Source organism: Polyergus mexicanus, unplaced genomic scaffold (genome assembly GCF_030449975.1).
Source record: "Polyergus mexicanus isolate NDT 795.1 unplaced genomic scaffold, iyPolMexi1.0 SCAF_14, whole genome shotgun sequence".
Taxonomy (NCBI): Eukaryota; Metazoa; Arthropoda; class Insecta; order Hymenoptera; family Formicidae; genus Polyergus; species Polyergus mexicanus.
In genome coordinates, this window is record NW_027223334.1 from 3,093,086 (window position 1) to 3,114,831 (window position 21,746).

Genomic DNA, 21,746 nt, shown 5'->3' on the forward strand with positions numbered 1-21,746 from the left:
TACAAAATTGCAAACAAATAATGTGTCGAAACTTTTATTCATTCTTGTTATCACTTATCAACACTTTCTACAGATCGATTACAACTATTCGGATGATACTTGTCGTAATTACTTGTAATTTTGTACGTGATAGCCACCCGCTTTAATGCCCAAGCTACACCAACTTGTCACTAATCAATCTAACGGAGCTGTATATAAGAAAATCCATATTATTTAAATCAAATTTTCTTGGAAATGGCTGAGCGTTGCGCCCATAGACATAGTATATCTAGACCGAATGTTGAGGAGTGAGGGCGAAGGTGCACGTAGAAAAGGACATACTCTGTTCCGTGCTCCTTGCACTCTCTCTCACTCGCATGTAGCATATCGAAAGAGTACGCTATGCTACGTGTGAGCGAGAGAGAACGCAAGAGGCACGAAACAGAGTATGTCCTTTTCTACGTGCATCTTTACCCCCACTTCTTAAATAAAGGCAAACGCTCGGTTTAGATATACTATGTCTATGATTGCGCCCTTCCTTTGTTCAAATATTCTTCTAATAGAGTACTATGCTATCCCAGTAAGCAAAATGTTAGCAGTCTGCCAGCAGTTTGCGAGCAGATTCAAGCAGAATATTGCAGCAGATTGGCATTAACTGCGTCCGCATTAAGCTTGTGTTTTGCCGGCAGAACCTGTCGACATAAGTTGACAGCAAATTGACGGCAGAAATCAAGCAGGATCTGCGCAACGTAGTTAAATGCCAGATTGGCGGCAGAAATCGAGCAAGATCTACGCAACGCAGTTAAATGCCAGATTAATGGCAGAAATCGAGCAGGATCTGTCATCATAATTTAAATCGAATAGCAGGTATTTAAATGCTTCATTAATTTATATTGCTCGTTTCGCTTGAAAGATAATAAATGAGATATTTTCCTCGTCGATCGCCCGCATCGAGCATCGTGACCTCATGAATCTGTTTCAGAAAAAGCTTGTGACACAGCTCTCCATGTGCTCCTATCCTCAGCCATCCTCATGCATTGCACTAAAGACGTGTTTGTCGCCTTTATGATAACGTCGGTGTACCGTGTGGGCGATCTCCCTCTACTCCTGGATCCCTCGACCCTGCCTTGTAGCATCAGTTTCTCTAGCCCATCTTTCCTTATGGTGTGGCCAAAATATTTTAATATCCGGCGTCTTATTATCGTACTCAACCGGTTCTTAATTTTTAGTTATTTTAAGATGGATTGGTTGGTCCTCCTGGCAGTCCACGGTATTCTGAGCATCCTCCTCCAAAAAGTCATCTCGAAACTGTCTATCCTGCAAAGGTCGGCTTTCTTTATGGTCCAGCATTCTGAAGCGTACATAAACACAGAGAACACAAGGCTCTTCATTAGGCGCTTTTTTGTTTCGACATGTGTATGTCATGACTTTGCCATATTTTCGTTAGTTGCGCAACTGCCGTTTCTGAAATTCCTGCTCTCCTTTTGATCTCCTCAGTGTTTCCGCCTGTGTTCATCAATAGTGTCCCCAAATAAACAAACCTATCCACCACCTGTATGTTACTAATTTGGGTTACCTCTCTCTGATTGTGATTTAGTCTGTCTACAATCATTATTTTAGTTTTTCCTCTATTAATTTGTAACCCAACCTCGTTGCTGGCTTCCTCTACTTTGCCGACAAGCTCGGTCAGCTCTTCCTCAGTCGTAGCAAGAAGTGTGGTGTCATCGGCGTATCGCAAGTTGCAAAGTTTCCTGCCACCCACTGCGATGCCACCTTTCCACCCATCTGTTGCTCTCCTGATTATCCACTCCCCATAGATATTAAATAAAGCGGGACTTAGGATACATCCTTGTCGCACCCCCTTCTCCAAGTCGAAGAGTTCTGACATGTCAGCATTAGCGTTAACCCTGACTTTGACTCTGCTGCTCTCATATAGATTTTCGATTAAGGTAATCAGGTGCTGCGGTGTTCCCATTTCCGCCAATGTTGTCCACATTCTTTGCCATTGAACACAGTCAAACGCTTTGCAGTAGTCGAGGAAGCAGATATAGATTTTAACGTTGTATTCCCTGCACTTTTTTATCAGATAGCAAAATGCTAGCAGCATGCGCGCAGATTGGCAGCAAATTTAATCAGAATTTCATGCTAAAACTATAGCCATCTGTGACCACATTAAGCTCAGGTTTTGTCGACAGAGCCTGCTGACAGGCAATGTGAGCAGATTGGCAGCAGAAACCACGCAGAGCCTGCGCACAATCTGACGGCAGATTGACAGCAGAAATCGAGCAATTTCTAGACATTTATATAAAATGGTACATTTAAATGGATTTAAACATTTAAAGGATCTCGAGTCCAAGTAGCAAAATGACAGTAAATTTTGGTCACAAAATAACCAATTAGAGTTAATCCTAAGGTTAAGTCTCGTAAGATTCAAAAATGACGTCAATAGTTGATATGTCACATTCACGGGATGTCATTTTCTGATGTTTGTATTAAATTTATAATATTAATAATATGTATTAATGTAATACATATATGAAAATTTGAATAATTAATTTATGAAATTAAATCAAAATTAAAATATTTTTTTATATAGAAGTTAATTTCTATTTTATATCTTAAATGGTTATTATAATATCTCGAATTGAGATTATTTTTAAAAAAATCTTGATATAGCATCAAGTAAATTTCGTGCCTTGTGCACATGTTCAGTTTTAGAAAACTTATTTTTCTATGAAACTGACGCACTATCATCCGCGTTCTGGCTCTTATTAGCTCGCAATTATTTGAAATTTGTGATGTCACACGAGAGCCTAATTTCTTAAATTTGTTAGTTTACGCTGGCTGAAAGATGGCGTTATTAGTAATAGATATTATAAGGCGAATGAGAAGTATCGGTGGTGTGGGGTCTAAATAGCTCAGAGGTAAGAGCAGTCGCCCGGCAAGCGAAAGACTCGGATTCGATTCCCGATTCAGCGACTTCGCCCCGATACTTTTCTCGCCTTCGTCTCTTCAGGGAGGTAAAGAGGGATTATTATAAATCTCGAATTGAGATTATTTAAAAAAAAAATCTTGGTATAGCATCAAGTAAATTTCGTGCCCCGTGCACATATTCAGTTTCATAGAAAATTTATTTTTCTATGAAACTGACGCACTACCATCCGCGTTCTGGCTCTTATTAGCCCGCGATTATTTGAAATTTTTGATGTCATACGCGAGCTTAATTTTTTAAATTTGTGTGTATATAAATATTGACTAAATTTTTAACAACACTTTGTACAAAGCTTTCCATGTGTATGCGCTTAAAAGACAAAACTGATTATAATTGGCACTTTTACACCATACATACGTATATAAGGATGTACATATGTATAAAATTCAGTTCATTGTACTTATTGAGCAATATTGCCAATATAATTTCGAAACAGTTCTTATACCTATTTTATAAGTTTATTATATAGATTTAAATATATCCAATTTTATGTTAACCAATTCAATATCAATATAGTTAAAAGAAAAGAAATGGTTACATAAATATGCTGCAAAAAATAATTCTTTAAAAATAAAGATTGTATATTTTTATAATTAAATTCAATAATATTCTATTGAAATTAATTTAACATCATTTGCAGTGTTAATAAGCGTGAGGAAATACGTTCTACATCAGCACAGTTGTAATAAATTAACTAAGATACAACAAGTTAGATTAATTTTATGACTAGACCTTTGTATATTTCACAATGAAAAAATAGATGGTTTGTTGTAAAAGTCATAACTGGTTCTTCTTAGCCTCCGATATGCTGTATTTGCGATTCTTCAAATTAATCACAACGACGGTAATATTATCCGCAGATCCTCTACAAAACATAAGTGACAAATAAATTACATATTACAGATTACACTCTTAACTATTTTTTTAAATTAACTTTTTATTATCAAAAATGAAAGAAAAAATCAGAATTGATAGATTATAGAGATTTAATTTGACATAATTTTTATATGAACTCTCTCTACGAAATACCTTGCAAAATATTTATTTTTTGATTATTTTATCTCAATAATTTTGCACAAAATAATGAAAGGAATCAATTGGTGTAAAGAGAACAGTTGTCTTTTTTTAAATATGAATTTGCAATGAGCAGCTATATATTTTTTCTTCAAAACAATTAAACTCTATTCAAAGAGAGAATAATATCGATCTGCGCATAGACAGGCAAAGTGGGGAGAACATGGTGACATACTCAATACCGTATACCAATATAGCCTTATTTAAACAATTTATTAAATTTCAATATATTTTTCTCGCAGTGAATTCATACTAAAAAGGACATTTTAAACTTTAAAACTACAGCCGCCGATATACTACAAATAGATCAATGATTTTTATTCGTCATTGTTTACCTGGCCTCGTTTATTTTTCTTCATAGGAGATAACATTAGTGACACTACAATATTCAATTCTTCCATCGCACTTTGTAAATACTTTTTTAACAGAAAAACACTAAAAATACTCGTTGACGCTGCACCAAACCGTTCGAGGATTATTTTGAGAAAATAATTGCAATTGTTAATCAGGGGGACTTGTTACTCGTTGCTAGCACTGGTAAGCTGCATGAGCGATACGGCGATGTAGTGGGGGCTTTTTAGGCATTCTGAACGTGGAGACTTGCGTGAAACGGACGAGTTTTCGTCCGACCCGATATTATTCTCTCTTTGAATAGAATATACGTATTTTCTTTACACTAATTTTATTATTCCGTGCATAAAAATATTGAGATAAGATAATCAAAAATTAAATATTTTATAAGATATTTCATAGTTTATGTGAAATTATGTCAAATTAAAGTATAAAATATCTCGTTAACTATTCAATTTTTGGCTATTCTATCCTTATAACTTTTTACCCTAAATAGGAATCAATATATATAAAAAAATTAGGTTGGTTAAAAAAAATGGGTTGATTTTTACATGATCTTGGCACCTATACCAAAAATTAAACTATTATCCCTATCTTTTTTACCGAATACCGAATATTAGACAAGGTCATGCCGAATAACTGAATATTTGGCGAATATTAGGCATGGTTTTAGCGTCAATGGTTCAACATAGACTATTTGAAAACAATGTAGTGGGCGCGTGGCATTCCCGACCGCGCCTCCCCGCATAAATACATTATGTAACAATAAATGCGTTTTATTTAATTTTATTTTATTAGATATATAAATAAATAAATTAGATACTCGAGCATGTCAAAACTACGCATCCGCGGCTGAGGTGGCAACAGTCTATTAGCTACTATTTTCTTCCAGTTTTACATTTAAAACTAATCGCGCACATCTTACCTGTAAAAACTCTGCAGTGTAATACTTTTCGCACCAAAATGTGGCTCATTGATACGTTCTTTAATAAAAGCTACAGCTTCTTCGTTTGAGAACGTATCCCATAGGCCATCGGATGCCAATACTATAAACATTGGATTATGATCATTCAAATCGAACGTTAAAATATCCGGATCAGCAATGACGAGCTTTTTGTCTTTTAAAGGATAATCTCCTAGAGCGCGAGAAGTCGCTAATATGCCAGCAACTCTCCACACACCGTTAAAAGTTACCAAACCACCAGCTTTATTTATTCTTTTCCTTTCTCTTTCCTAGAAACAAATAAATTTAATCAAATACTTTAAAAATATGATCATTAATACATAATATTATGTTTGCATATATAGGATATTTTTTTATATTTTTGTATTTAAATTATCACAAAAATCTATTCTCAATCTTATACAATTATTTAGATTTGATAAAGTTGAAGTTGAATTGAAAGTTCTTATATCTAATTCTTTGTTGAATTTGGAATAGAATTTCTCTTATCAAAAATAAAAAACAATATTTTAAATTATAATATTTTATAACTATATCCATTTTTTCAACAATGATGACAATTAAATCTCTTACTATTGTTTTTAAGGATCGGTAGAAGAGAGTGATGGGCAAACTCCAAATTGATATTGGAGACTTCGCGCGATGATAATCTGACAATGCGAAGCTCCAGTTTTAGGGTTACTAAAATGTGATTATAAAAAAGGATAAATACTTGTTGTGGTTTGTGGTCGAAAGACAAAGGAATTGCATTGCCTTTTCCATCACACATTACTCCTCTAGAATCTCCAACATTTGCTATAGTTAGCTTATTATCTTCCAAAAGAGCGATCAAAGCAGTTGTACCTAAAATTATCAATATAATTTACATAAAAAAGAAGGTAAACGACATCAATTACAAACAATAAAATATATATAACAGCTTTCTTTCTTAATTTTAAAATATTTTACATTTTCAAAAGTTAATATTTTTTTATATTTTATAATATATTTCATATATATATACAGGATGGGGAAAAAATCCCGGACCCTTGAAATATCTCGAAAGGAGTGAGATGAAGAAAAAAATGTTTCAGACAAAAGCTGTATGGTTTAAAGTGGGGCGTTTGATGGTGATCTTGACTTTGACCTAGAGGTCAAATTTAGAGGTCATTTCAAGGTCAACTTGAAAATTTTAAATGAAAACCCATATTTTTAACTCCGGAAATGAAAAGAACGGAAAATTTTAGTTCAGCTATGTGGTTATGTTACGAGAAAAATTTTTCCCTAAGGGTCATTTAAAAGTCAAATTAATTTTTAGATAAAAAATTCTTGAGGAAAACATTTTAGAAAAAAATGTTAAATACGAAAGTCGTAGGATTCAAAGTGAGCCACTTAATAGTGACCTTGATCTTGACCTAAGAAAGTCAAACTTTGGAATCATAATGATCATAATGAGCTCAGACAGCACTAGAACATCCTCGGGAAATCCAAAGGACATCCAGGATGGATATTACGGATATCCTGTGGATATCCAAATTTTATCCCGGGATATATTCAGGATGTCCTGAGAAATAGCAAATGAGCGCCTTATGCTATACCTAGAAATATCTTTAGGATATTCCATTTCAAATTCCTACGGATGTCCATAAGATGTCCGTACGACATCGTAATTCTTGAAACGTCCATAATGCATTCAAAATTAATCCAGAATATGTTATCAAGGTACTTTATATGATATTTTAAGGATAACATATTTTTTTAACATATTTTAACATATTGAATATATTTTATATAAGATATATATATATATATATATATATATATATATATATATATATATAATTCATATATTAATCATATTATGAATTCATTTTCAATTATTCATATATTATCATCATCTCATAATTATAATAAATGTCACCTAAGGCTCTTGTCTGCGCGGTCGCATATTCTTAAACAATGCGTCAGAAATCATGATGGATTGGTTTACAAAAAATATTCCTCTCTGCGAAATTTATCGTTCCTCAGAGTTTGTCGCAGAGTTTCTGAATCACTCTATACAGAAAATTACCACAAATTTGCTATCATGCTATACATGGCAAGATTTGCCCTATTCTTGCCACAAATTTGCTGTCATCCCGTGCACGGCAAGGTTTGCTCTGTTCTTGCCACCAATTTGCTGTCATACCGTGCACAGCAAGATTTATCCTGTTCTTGCCACAAATTTGCTGTCATGCCGTGCACAGCAAGATTTGCCCTATTATTTGCGTAAAATGTGCATTACACTATTGCGACAAACCTTGCCAGCAAAAGCTAAGCTTTTTGCGGACACACCTTGTCACAATTTTGCTGTAAAACTCGAGTTTGCTACAAACTTTGCACAAAGTTTGCATCATTTTGCTTGCTGGGATGGGTTTCTATTTAAAAATTTCAAGTTAATCTTGAAATGACCTCTAAATTTGACCTCTAGATCTAAATCAAAGTCACCATCAAATGCCCCATTTTAAGCCATACAACTTTTGCCTGAAACATTTTTTTTCTACGTCTCACTCTTTCCGATATATTTCAAGGGTCCGAAATTTTTTTTTCCTAACCTGAATGTACAATATGTACATATATGAATAGAGATTAAGAGGACTAGGCAATCATATTTGTTAATAATGAAATCTTTTTTGGAAATTTATTATAAAAAGATGAATTAAAATCAAGAATTGTCCTTTAACAAAATATTTATTAGGCTCATAAATTATTAAAAAAATTTTTTTTTGTTGAGAATATGTGTTAAAAATGATGCCGCAAATGGCTGATCAAAAAGGATTTTTAAATAAGTTTTGCAGTGATAATTCAAATACAGAAGCTGAAATCGATTTGAAAAAAATTGAGCATGTTCACAATATGTACAATTTCAGACTGAACCTCTAAAAAAACTATGCAAACCTTAGTTTTTAAGAAAAAAAACAAACAGACAATTAAAATGGCGATGTTTTTAATAAAGTTCATTTTTTGTCGAAAAACAGATGTTTGACTTTTTTTCAAAAACTAAAGTTTACACAAACTTTTTAGAGATTCGGTTCGAAATTATACATATTGTGAACATGCTCAATTTTTTTCAAGTCGATTTAAGCTTCTGTATTTGAATTATTACTGCAAAACTTATTTAAAAATCTTTTGCGATCAGCCATCTGTAGCGCCATTTTTAATGCAAATTCTCAATCAAAAAAATATTTTGTTTATAATCTATAATCCTAATAAACATTTTATTAAAGGATAATTCTGGATTTTAATTCATTTTTTTATAAATTTTTTTGTAAATTCCCAAAAAGACTTCATTTTCGACAAATAAGATTGCCTAATTAATATTATTCTTCGTGATATCTCGTTTAAATTGTTATTACAAGAGAATTGTCTATTTTTGTATTTTTTAATATTACAAGATATTCTGCCAATTTACCACACTTTTACTCTCAACAGAACTAATATCAATAACTTATTTAATATTTGTAGTAAGACAAAGATATTTGTTTACATTGTTAGAAAAACGAAGATAATTACCAGCAACATCCATATGTTTCTTAGCAGTTTCCACCAACAATCGATCGACTGCTAGAACTTCATCTGTTAGAAGTCTGCCGTAATTAATTTTGTTTCCTTCAAGATATTTCATCAGGTTTACTTGAGGCACTAGTTCCTCATTTTGCCTACATGGTCTGACCTATAAATAAAAAAATACAATACACAACAGAAAACAGATAAAACTTTTTTTTTATTTTTTCAAATTTATCCAAATTTATAGATTCTTTTTACGAAACATATACGAAACTTGTTATAATGTCGAAAATTGGAAACATTTAATTATAAAAAAAATTATTATTTAGGCCGGTATCCATAGTCAGTTTTTATATTTAAGACGGTCTTAAGCACAATCTTAAGATGTCTTAAACCAGTGCATGCCACGATCTGCACATTTCGGCCGATTTCCGAGAATCAACGCCTATCGCGCCCCCCTTGCGTCTTGAGATCCTCAACTAGCAACCGTAACCAAGCGCGCGGCGCTCTGCCTCAGGTACGGTGCATCTGTACCGCGAAGCGGTTCCGTACCCCCTTACTGCCAAATATCAATGTTTTAAACGCGATCTTTTTAAAAATTTTTTAAATAATTAATTGAAGAACAAAGTTTCAATACTCGATTATTAATTACATTTATGATATAATAATTCTAAAAATATTACGTTATTCTAATTTATATAATGACATCATATACTGGGGATATCTAACAGTCTATAACTTAAATAATATCGTTCATAAGTACAATATTTCGTGCTTTTAATAAAAGCGTCTTTTATAAAACTTTAAATTTACAATTATTTATTAATTTATATATCGGAAAGAATTTCCGCGCGCGACATTTAAGAAATTTAATCTATCCAATATAATTTAATAATATTTTAGAATTATTATATCGTAAATGTAATTAATAATCGAGTATTGAAACTTTATTCTTGAATTAATTATTTTAAAAAATTCTAAAGAGATCGCGTTTAAAACATTGATATTTGGCAGTAAGGGGGTACGGAACCGCTTCGCGGTACAGATGCATCGTACCTGAGGCAGAGCGCCGCGCGCTTGGTTACGGTTGCTAGTTGAGGATCTCAAGACGCAAGGGGGGCGCGATAGGCGTTGATTCTCGGAAATCGGCCGAAATGTGCAGATCGTGGCATGCACTGTCTTAAACCAATCACAGAGCCGTATTAGCACCTTAAGACATTACTTAAGACGGTCTTGAAATAAGAACTGATTATGAATACCAGTATTAATAATTTATTTAATATTATATAAAATTTATAAATAATTATAAATATATTTTCACATGTGCACGCGCATATAATGTTTTGAATTTTTTAAAATTTTTTAATGTGTAAATTATATAGTGCATACATACACATATTAAATAAGTAATTGTTATAGAATGTGTAGATATCCTATACATATAATCTTGTAGTAAAAAATTATTTGTAGTATAAAGTATGAAAAGAGTATGAGATTGAGCCATTATCTCTATACATATTATTAAGAAGAAGAATTTGGTCTGCCGCCAAATGACTAGTCATTTGCTTTAGTTTAGATGTATTTATTGGAGATGTAGAGGTTATTATAAACAATACTTATATATATATATATCTATACAATACACATATACAAATGTAAAAATGTTTTATATTAATATTTTAGCTCTCAAAGAGGCTCTTTGTTTATTTTCTCCAAAGGCGATATTCCCGGATGTCACACGGTGTGTAGTCCGGTGTCTAACCTTAGGCTGCATCTCACAATGCGTCAATTAGGATGTACTTTATATGTATTGTGGATGTACTTTCAATGAAGGCAGAGTTTGCATACTCCTGTTATTATGTCTGCAACAATGGTAAAAGCAATGAAGGTATTTGTCAAACATAACTCCTGCGACCTGCGTCATCTTACTTTTATATTCTACGAGACTAGGAACTCTTTCAGTAAATTTGTGGTCGAACGGGAGCTAGTTCAATGGAGTCTGAATTCTATGGAAACAAACATCAAGATATCTGTTGTAGGTATGGCTCTACTGGTTACTACTTCTGTTCCTTAATGTGAAGATCTTGGCGATTTCGGTGATAATAACGACTACTAGAGAATTTGTCATGTTTGAGCTACTGACTCTACTAGTTACACTATGTATGTCTCATTTATCGAATCCTTAAATTATTGTGGATACGCGTCGATTGTACCTACTGGCTGCTCGCTGGCCGAGAATAACAATAAAGTACATTGCAAAACGGTGCAAAAATTTCAAATGTATCTTTCTACCCACATTTTTGGTCTTCTTTCATAGCCATGTTTTTCAGGAAATCTGAAAAAAAAACGATATTCTTCTTTTACGGAATTATTATTTTATACGCAACATACTTGAATTATTTCACATTATTTAACTTACTTATTTATATTTATTTATAACAGCGCTAATTGGAAAAGATATTTCATTTCTCATCCAACATACTTCAGTTCTTCAGTTGTGCGATTGAATTAATGCATAACACTATAGTTATATTATATAATTTTCTTATATATAACTTTTTATGCTGACTGCGCAAAAGAATGGCACATTTTATGTCGCAAGTGCGCAACGCGATCCGTGTGTGCGGGCTTCGTAGTGGCCAATTGATTATTCAGCAGGCGCCAGGTCTTATCGGCTGCCATGCTTTTAGGCGCTCTGAGAGACTGCCAGAAGTATGAAATATAAGTAAATGAAGTATAACTATAAAAGTCACATATTAAAAATTTTATTTAAGTTAAAAATCTTCTTTCTAATTATCTTCACAATAGTGAAAATTTATTTCATAAAAATCTATTTCATCTTTTTCATGTAAATATAACGACAATAAAAAATATATTCTATATTCCGTCCAGCGAGAGAACTACCACGTTGCGTACACATTCTATGCATATATATAATATTACATATATTCTTAAAAGGTCATCGATATTTGATGTATAATAATTTTATATATTTCGATTATTTGTATTACTCTACCTTTCTTGTAATCGGTGTTATGCTTTCCAATTTATCCAGCAATTCTGAGTCAGTTACTTCAATAGCTTTTTTCATGCAATCATCCGTTAAAGAAGTACTTGCAACTTTCCGAAAAGACTTCCTTTTTTCCGGTAATTTTTCATTTGTTTTATTGTCTTCTTTCTTTTTCTCTGGTTCAGTTATGGTCAGCTGATTCTGAGAAATGAGTACTTTGCCAGCCAACATATCCTTCAATTCAATAACCTTTTTGTTAATATTGGAGATAAGCTTGTCACGAGCATAATTAGCTGCAAACTGAAAAATAACATAAAATTGAATTAACATTGCATGTCCTTTTAATAAAAAGTTTTCTGCTAATTTGAAGATGTTTTTTCTTCAGCAAAAATCTCGAAGAGAATCATCATTTTTAAAAGCTTCTAATTTTTATCATCACATATCTTTGTAACTAAGCCTTAGATTAAAATTCTAGTAAAACTGCATAAAAAATAAAACACACCTCCGATTATATTAATTTAATAGATTTTATTAATTTTATTAGCTAGTTAAATATGTTGTAGGGGAGATCCTCCTGAGTAATTCTCCGCAAGAAATAAGTAGGGGATAGGGCATTGGTTTAGGTTTAGGAGATATAACAAATTGAAGTTTGACATTAAAGTATATATATATGCTGTATAATTTGTTACTTTTTCATTGAAAAAAAAAAAAAACTGTTTATGACATTTATGCATAGGCAGGGGAGGGGCTTTACTTTTCTTCTTACACTCCATCCCAAAAAAATTCTAACCTGGCCCAACTTATTTTCTGTTTTAAAAATAAAGTTGGGTTGGGTTACATTAGATTTTTTCGGGGTGGGGATGCAGGATGCATTTAATAAATAATATTTTTCAAGACGAATATTTTTCACAAATTCGTGTAATTGATGCCTGATAATTGTTGAAACTGTTAACGAACTGCGAGAAATAGGTGAAATATATTATGACAAAATATCCATGACCGTGTACCTATCCCGTAAATGTAGAGATGTAGACGAACACTTTTTCCACGTCTGTTCTACAACAAATACAACATACATAAACTTCACTTTTCCTAATATTATTTTATAATACCTGAGAAAAAGCATTAAAACTGTAAAACTTTAATTTGTTATATCTCCTAAACCAACGCCATCTCCCACTCATTTCTTGCGGGAAATTATTCAGAAACACCTCCCATACAATATTTAAGTGAAATTGATAAAATCGGAGGTGTGTTACTTTTTGCAGTTTTACCAAAATTCTATTAAAGTGAACTCTATCTGAAATTAATCGAAAAATATAGTTGTGTTAATTTTCTCTCTTCACAAAGTTTAATTTACGTAAAACTCTTCTTTTTGAATCGCTTATAACTCGGAAATTAGATGCCTCGACATTTTCGTTGAAGAAATCGTTTCCAAACGATTTCAAGAATCTGCTAATAACGAGTAGTGGTCCTTATCTCATATTAATAGAAACAACTGTATATCTTCTAAATTTGACATTGTGTAGAAAATATTTCAGACAAAATTTATAGAGGATTTTGAGAAAAAAGAGATGACAATCGTAAATTTTAATTAATAATAAGATTATATAATCATAAATTAAGGTCATATAGGTCAACTAGTTTTTTAAATGAAGCTATACAACTATATACAACATATATAACTATACCCAGCAAGCAAAATGATGCAAACTTTGCACAAAGTTTGCAGCAAACCCGAGCATGTCTTTACAGCAAAATTGTAACAAAGTGTGTCCGGATAAAGCTTAGCATTTGCTGGCAAGGCTTGTCGCAATAATGCGATGCACATTTTACGCAAATAATAAAGCAAACCTTGCCGTGCACGGCATGACAGCAAATTTGTGGCAAGAACAGGACAAACCTTGCTGTGCACGGAATGATAGCAAATTAGTGGCAAGAATAGAGCAAACCTTGCCGTGCACGGGATGACAGCAAATTTGTGACAAGAATAGGGCAAACCTTGCCGTGTATGGCATGATAGCAAATTTGTGATAATTCTCTGTATAGGATGATTCAGAAACTCTGCGACAAACTCTGAGAAACGATAAATCTCGCAGAGAGGAATATTTTTTGTGAAGCAATCCATCATGTTTTCTGACGCATTGTTTAAGAATATGCGACCGAGCAGACAAGAGTCTTAGGTGGTATTTATTATAATTATAAGATGATGATAATATATAAATAATTGAAAATGAATTCATAATATAATGAATATATGAATTTTATATATATTGGATGATTGCATAAGTTCGTGCCCGATTTAAATATAAACTTCAATAGATTATATTTTAGAGATAACACTTTTCCCAGACAGCACAAGGATGTCCTTAGGACGTCCAAAGAGCACCCAGGACATACATGTAGGATATCCTCAGGATATCCCATTGTAATCTTCAGATCTCCTCTGGATGTCCCGAGGAAGAGTAAATCATAGCCGTATATTAACCTCTGGAGAATCCAGGGAGATCCTGTGGAACATCTTAAGGATTTTTATAGGGTATGTTAGGGATATTTTTCGTATGTTTCAAGGAGCAAATTTTAAAATTTAAATATAAATTAAAATTATGTTTTGTTATTTACTGCCAATATTAAAAATCTAATATTAAAATTAGTTCACCGTTCTTTAATATTTGAGGCTTTTGTGCTGTACATGATTATTTTAGGTTTGGCTCCCGGGTTTGAGTTGTGTAATATTGTCTAAACAATCCAATATCTGAATTTCCTATGTTGGGATTGCATCAGAAATTGAACTGATAGAAAATAATTACATTTGTAATTTCCTGTCAATTGCTCTTTGCAAGCTTTATAATTCTCATGACCAAATCTCAAATACGAGTTCGCGTGTCGCATAGCGGTAAACAAACGAACTAGCGGTTGAATACTATTGTTTGTAAAGTTTTTGGAATGTTGCGAACAGTAACATTTCTCATGAAATATTAAATAAATAATAATTTTGGATATATGAAAATGTGCGCATCAAATTCAATTATTAATATTAAACGAAATTAACGTTAACAATTAATTGCACATGTATAATATTATAATATATATATATATATATATATATATATATATATATATATATATATATTATAATATTATTAACATTTTGCAGGCTTTATATATACTCATGACAAGAATTTGAATACAGGTATAGATAATAAATAACGCGCCGCATAGCGATAAGCGACTGAACTATTTTATAATACTTTGTAATAAGCTGCAGATTTTGTTCGGTTTTTGCTGCCAATTTGCCATCAGATTGCGCACTCTAGATCTTGCTCAGTTTTTGCCGACAATCTTATGTCAGTCATGTCAGCAAGCTTTGCTCGGTTTCTGCCGCCAATTTGCTGTGTAGTTATGTTAGCAAGCTTTGCTTGATTCTTGCCGGCAATCTGCCAGTTTAATCGGTAATAACAACTCTTGTACCAAATTTGTAGCCTTTTTGCTGACAATAATTTGTAGCAAGCACTTGGCAATATCTGTTAGAACAGATGTGGCTGACTGGGACGTTACGCGCAAGGTTTCTGGAATGTTAATGGGATGAATTTGGGCGAACATTTTCATGTTGCTAGGAGGTTAATGACAGGTTTAGTAATCTCCGTGGGATGTTACTATCTTACAATTTAAGATGACTGGAACCTTATTGGGATGTTGATGTGTTATGAGGGATAACAGATTTTGTATATAATCTGCAGTCTTTTTGCTGACAAAAATTTGTAGCAAACATTTGGTAAAATCTGTTCGAACAGACTTTGCTGACTGGGTTGTCATTCATCCCTTTAATCATTAACATCTTATCCTAATTCAAAATGCGATATCAAAATTAAAAATAATATAAATAAATTATCAGTCTGTTAAATTAATACCTCTCCACCATGGCCATCAAACACTGCAAACAAAGAAACTCCAGTATTGTTCATATCTTCATTCACCACAAAGCGATCTTCCATCCGAGCCCTGTGTCCCTGCACAGCATATGCTGCAATGTGGCTTTGTTTTAATTCCCAACTAAGTTTTACTGCATTATTCACTGAATCATTAACTAAGAATTGCAGTTTGGACACCTGCAGAAAAAAATATAAGTATAAATGTTCAGATTAAAAAACAATTGTTCAGATTAACTTATACCTCACGAATTATCATAGAGCTCTGTTACACGGCACCATTAATCCGATTTAATAACATCCGTAGTTGTAAAACTGGCTAATCACAGCTATTCTCTATCATATATTCCTAATTCTCTGAAAAATAGAATAACTGTGATTGGCCAGCCTTAGAACTACGGATGTTATTAAATCCACAGATATATAGACTGGATTAAGCATTGTGAAATAAACAAACGTGCACTTGTTGTAGAAAAAGAGATACTATATGGGAGGCCTATGTTTGTCTCTTTTCCTAGCATCTCATTGGTGATTTTGTCTCCCTCCATATAGAAAAATAAGCCTCCTATAGTATAGTACCTCTCTCTCTACAGCGAGCACGCGTTCGTCTATCGCAACACTCAGTCCATTCTATATCTCTATGATTAAACCCGATTAGAGATGACGTATAATACACGCTTTGAATTTTGTAATGCTCTCTTCTGATTCCAGAGATATGCGATTTTGAAGTATCAAAAAGCGAATTTTCGTATTTACTTGTATCATTTTTTCGTATCGGTATATCCTACTTGCGTGTTTATTTTTTTGTTTACATTCAAGTCCCTTCATTCACGCATTTATTTTATAATAAAATTGAGCTATATCAAAGTCAAGATCAAGATTGGAGTTAAATTCCATTTTCTTAAAATATTATTTTTACTTCAAAATCGCATATCTCTGGAAACAGAAGAAAGCGCCATAAAATTCAAAGCGTTATATTTAGGAATGTATCCTCTACAATACATGTAAACATGAAAACCGTGAAGTATAAGCTTATACGAATTAACTATTAGTTAATCCGAACATTTACCAAAATATGTAATATAAAGAAAAGAAAGAGGATATATATGTATATTGTGTGTGTGTGTGTGTGTGTGTGTGTGTGTGTGTGTGTGTGTGTGTGTGTGTGTTTGTTATAATATATGTATACAAGTCTATAGAAATGTTTATGTTTCTTGAAAATATATAAATAAAAATTTAAAAATATATCTATAGCAAGAGAGAGGATAGTGTTGTGTTTTATGCAAAATTTTCTTGCATAAAAATACTCAAAAAATCTGAATATCTTGAATTGAAGAATATTAATTAATATAATGTATTAGAAATAATGTATTAGAAAGAACTTCAAATATTTGTATAATTATTTGTATTTATACGTTTAATATATTTTTGAAAAGTAATATATGTATAGATATAGATATATGTATGTATGTGTGTGTATATAAATAATATATTTTTATAGTGCAGTTATACCTTGGTACGCCCCAGAGTGTATTGAATTCTTCCTAGAAGTGCTTTAGTCCAAATATCCACAGCTTGTATATAAAATAAAATAATTGCCAGAATCATACCACATATAAGCACTTCTGGTCTCAAAGCATAGATTCGCATAATTCTATAGAGATAATTTAATGGGCTGTTGATCCCAGTATTTAATCCAGAGGGAATGCTCACAGCAAACTTCGATACAAGCTTCATGTGTGATATATAAGTCTGTGTGAATTATAAACAATTTAGATTTTTAAGTAGTTTTTAAATAGATAATATAATATCGAAGAGGCACACTTTTTCTTTTATAGAATGCATCTGAAATTTATGATATATTTGTTTATTAAAATAAAACTTTTTTATATGTATGTATAAATATATATATATATATTTATATAAAAATAAGTAGACAAAATTATTTTTTATTTGTAAAACTTAAAAATTTTTAACATTAAATATCTTAATGTGTTCGAAACTGAATCTCTATTTAAGTTGTAAAAGTAATTAAAAATAAGATCAATTTTTACATATATGAAAAGGTTTACTTATCGGGCATTTCTAATTTTCAATATCTTTGGAAACTTTTATTAAGAGATCTTTAATTTGGAATTTATATTCTGAGTTATATATATCTATAATTATATGTCAAAATTATAATAATTTGACATTTATTGAAATATTGTCTATATTACGTTCTTATTAAAGACTGGTATACAAACATCTCAAAGCAAAATTTAATTTAAAAAGTAATTGACTAATTATTTGCTTATGACCAACAAATTAATTTATTTCTTAGTTTTAAAGAAATTCGTTTGTTTCTCTTTCTCTTTCTCTCTGTATTAAACAAAAGATTGTAGTAAATCTTCGGAAAACCCACCTATATGAAATAATGGTAAGAATACCCAATTCTTTTGCATTTTTGTTTCTTGAACATAAATATGAAACTTAAAAATAGAGGTTGAACTCGCAAGTCGAAGAAAAAATCAAAAATCCAACCAAACGCGAGAATCCAGCTCATGTCCGAGGGATGCATTTTTATTAGTAGTAATTCATCCCTGAGATATAGGTTTGGGTTAGGTTATATCTTCTGGAAGTGGTTCCCCCCGTAGGGGGGGGGGGGAGGAACTCATTGTGTCCACGCATATATTTTACAACGCGAAGCAAAGTCCATCCCACAATTATTGTGTGGATGGGAAAGTGTATGCGTGGACACAGTGGGTTCTGCCCTCCTACGGGAGGGCTCCACTTCCGAAAGATATAACCTAACCCAAAGTTATATCCCAGGGGTGAATTACTACTAATAAAAATGCATCCCTCGGACATGGATTGAATTTTTGCGTTTGGTTGGATTTTTGCGTTTATCTTCGATTTGCAAGTCCAACCGCCATTTTTAAGTTTCATATTCGTGTTCAGGAGGCAAAAATACATAAGAATTGGGTATTCTTACCCATTATTTCATATGGATGGATTTTCCGAAGATTTACCAAGATTATAACCTAAAGTAGAACAGTGATTCCTTAAAAGTCAGGCTTGCTTAGTCCAGACACTTAATACAACGACGATAGACGAATAATTTTGAATGCTTAATTAAAACAATTAATAAAAAATTTAGAGTGTTTAGAGAGAGTCATTAGAAAAAATATATGTAACTCTTAATTTTTATGTTAAATAAATTTTAGTTAAATTAAAATATAGCATACTATGTGCACCACATTATGATACACAACTCAATAAAATTTTTTAGAAAGTTTATTTTTAAACTCATTTTTATGTAATATTATTTCTTCACCTGATATAAAATTAGATCTTCAAGCTCGTCGTCCATAATATTTTGATGAATTCTGAATTATTCTTGTGTGTATTATTAATTGTGAGTGCCTATGTCGAACAGTATATATGTGAATAATTGGATTTACTTCTTCGTTTGGTACTAACACTGAATTAGCAATATAAAGGCATAGCATATACAGATTGATTCTAAAGGTTACTGACAAACTTCAGGAGCGTATAGATAACAATTTTTGACTAGGGCCGGTTCATAGTCCATTCTTATATTTAAGATTGTCTTAAGTACGGTCTTAGGGCTTGAGCAGAATGGCTGATTTAACAATGTTTTATATCTTTGTCTTAAAGTAACGCACAATACTGTCTACAAGATAGTATGTTACTTCAAGACAAAGACTTAAGTCATAAAACATTGTCAAGTCAGCCATTCTGCTTAAGCCCTTAAGATGCTAAGCGGCCATTTCATTGGTTGAATGAGATTTTAAAACGACCCAAGACCATACTTATGATGATCTTGAATATAAGAACGGACTATGAATACCGGCCTAGAAACGTAAGAAACAAAGAGTAAAGAATAAGTCCGGATCTACAATAGGTTAGAGTTCTATATAATCAGAGAAGCGACAATGGCGTTCCGTTTGTTGATTGACTGACCGCCATGGGCCCGTTCCAATTAACGACCACAACGTTCATGGTATCATTTCATCTTTGTTGTTTACCAAAAGTTAAACAAGGATAGATAATGCTCGGGCGTTATGAGCGTTGCGGTCGTTAAGTGGAACGCATCCTATCCCAGACAGCACAAGGATGTCCTTAGGACGTCCAAAAGGCATCTAGGACATACATGTAGGATATCCTCAGGATATCCCATTGTAATCCTCAGATCTCCTTTGGATGTCCTGAGGAAGAGTAAATGATAGCCATATATTAACCTCTGGAGAATCCAGGGAGATCCTGTGGAACATCCTAAGGATTTTTATAGGATATGTTAGGGATATTTTTCGTAGGTTTCAAGGAGCAAATTTTAAAATTTAAATATAAATTAAAATTATGTTTTGTTATTTACTGCCAATATTAAAAATCTAATATTACAAATAGTTCACCGTTCTTTAATATTTGAGGCTTGCGTGCTGTACATGAATATTTTAGGTTTGGCTCCCGGGTTTGAGTTGTGTAATATTTTCTAAACAATCCAATATCTGAATTCCCTATGTTGAGATTGCATCAGAAATTGAACTGATAGAAAATAATAACATTTGTAATTTCCTGTCAGTTGCTCTTTGCAAGCTTTATATAATTCTCATGACCAAATCTCAAATACGAGTTCGCGTGTCGCATAGCGGTAAACAAACGAACTAGCGATTGAATACTATTGTTTGTAAAGTTTTTGGAATGTTGCGAACAGTAACATTTCTCATGAAATATTAAATAAATAATAATTTTGGATATATGAAAATGTGCGCATCAAATTCAATTATTAATATTAAACGAAATTAACGTTAACAATTAATTGCACATGTATATGTCCTCTGGAAATCCAAAAGACATCCAATATAATAGACAGGGCAGATATATCCTACAGACATCCAGGGATTATCCAGTGGACATTTATAGGACATTAATACTTATTATAATACTTAAGATTTCTAAATTATATAAAATAGCCGACACAATTCAAAATAATTATGTATGCATATTAAACTTTTATAAATATATATTTATAATAATATCTTAAAACATCCTACAAATGTCCTGAACCGTCCTGGACATATTCAGGATGATCCTGAGGATGTTTTGTGCTGTCTGGGATGTTGGCGGTTAGTTTGCACATAGTGAATCCTACGTGCAAACTAATCGCAAGCGGCGTACCGTAAGTGAGAAAAAAGTATATTTGTAATGTTATTTAAGAAAAAACATTTTAAATATCTCTGAGACATTTTTAAGTTATTTTAGATTACAAATGGACAGCTGCAGGCCCAACATGGCGATCATGGGTAGTATGGAGAGGATAACGATGTCGCTTCTCTTATTATATAGGACTATACAATAGGTGTAGTAAGTCTTTAGCCTTAAGAAATTGACCAATCACAATCAAGTATAAAGAGAATACTCGACTGTGATTAGTCAATTTCTTAAGGCTTAGGATTTACCACATCTATTGTAGATATGGACTAACAGAAATGAGCATATAAAAAAATATTTTAAAAAGATATAAAAAAATATTTATTTATTTAGTATCAATGCAGGTACATCGCAAAAGGGTTATGTACAACATCCTCGATTAAAACATATCTTTTTAAACTATTGAAATATATATTTATCGATATTAAATTAATGTTGATAATACTATTAAATAACATTATTTATAAAAATATTTACGGAATTAATCTTAAGAGTAATTAAATAGTCGATTTTGTTATTGGTACTTTCTAATCATGTGTCATCAAAGCGAGTTGTACTGGTAACTAAACACACTATCAGTCAGCTTATCGCATAATGGAAAGAGACAGGTAATAGGAACAGGGAATAGAAATCATCCACCAAGAGGGACAAGGAATAATATCTATTCCCTGCTCCTATTGGTGGATAATTTCTTTTCCTGTTTCTATT

General features: G+C 32.2%; 1 protein-coding gene and 2 long non-coding RNA genes across 5 annotated transcripts; 2 read left to right on the forward strand and 1 right to left on the reverse strand.

Annotated features, from left to right (window-relative positions):
- Positions 1-500: 500 nt before the first annotated feature.
- Positions 501-6,194, forward strand: LOC138939151 (uncharacterized). 2 transcript variants are annotated; one of them, XR_011447804.1, is made up of 4 exons: positions 501-559; positions 669-846; positions 1,209-1,395; positions 5,947-6,194. It is a non-coding gene; the product is annotated as an uncharacterized lncRNA (long non-coding RNA). The 2 variants fall into 2 exon arrangements; XR_011447803.1 differs by having other exon boundaries at positions 547-846.
- On the reverse strand, positions 3,519-19,345 carry LOC138939148 (protein phosphatase 1L). Of its 2 annotated transcripts, XM_070306724.1 has the most exons (8): positions 19,141-19,345; positions 17,337-17,576; positions 15,807-16,004; positions 11,902-12,195; positions 8,892-9,051; positions 6,073-6,203; positions 5,322-5,629; positions 3,519-3,836 (listed from the first exon to the last, which is right to left on the reverse strand). In XM_070306724.1, the coding sequence occupies exons 1-8, from the start codon at positions 19,174-19,176 to the stop codon at positions 3,749-3,751; spliced, it is 1,455 nt and encodes a 484-aa protein (XP_070162825.1). In that variant the 5' UTR covers positions 19,177-19,345; the 3' UTR covers positions 3,519-3,748. The 2 variants fall into 2 exon arrangements, with proteins under 2 accessions (XP_070162825.1, XP_070162826.1); XM_070306725.1 differs by lacking the exons at positions 17,337-17,576; positions 19,141-19,345 and adding an exon at positions 16,069-16,169 and having other exon boundaries at positions 3,521-3,836.
- On the forward strand, positions 10,296-11,321 carry LOC138939152 (uncharacterized). Its single transcript, XR_011447805.1, has 3 exons — positions 10,296-10,484; positions 10,569-10,773; positions 10,925-11,321. It is a non-coding gene; the product is annotated as an uncharacterized lncRNA (long non-coding RNA).
- Positions 19,346-21,746: the final 2,401 nt, after the last annotated feature.

What these genes read in the sequence shown, in the direction of transcription:
- LOC138939148 (XM_070306724.1), bottom strand. Translation starts at nt 19,176, where the DNA reads ATGGACGACGAGCTTGAAGATCTAATTTTATATCAG. An exon ending in TAACACCGATTACAAGAAAG is followed by an intron (nt 9,052 to 11,901) that starts GTAGAGTAATAC and finishes TTTTATTTATAG; the next exon opens with GTCAGACCATGTAGGCAAAA. An exon ending in TCGACCACAAACCACAACAA is followed by an intron (nt 5,630 to 6,072) that starts GTATTTATCCTT and finishes ATTTGTTTCTAG; the next exon opens with GAAAGAGAAAGGAAAAGAAT.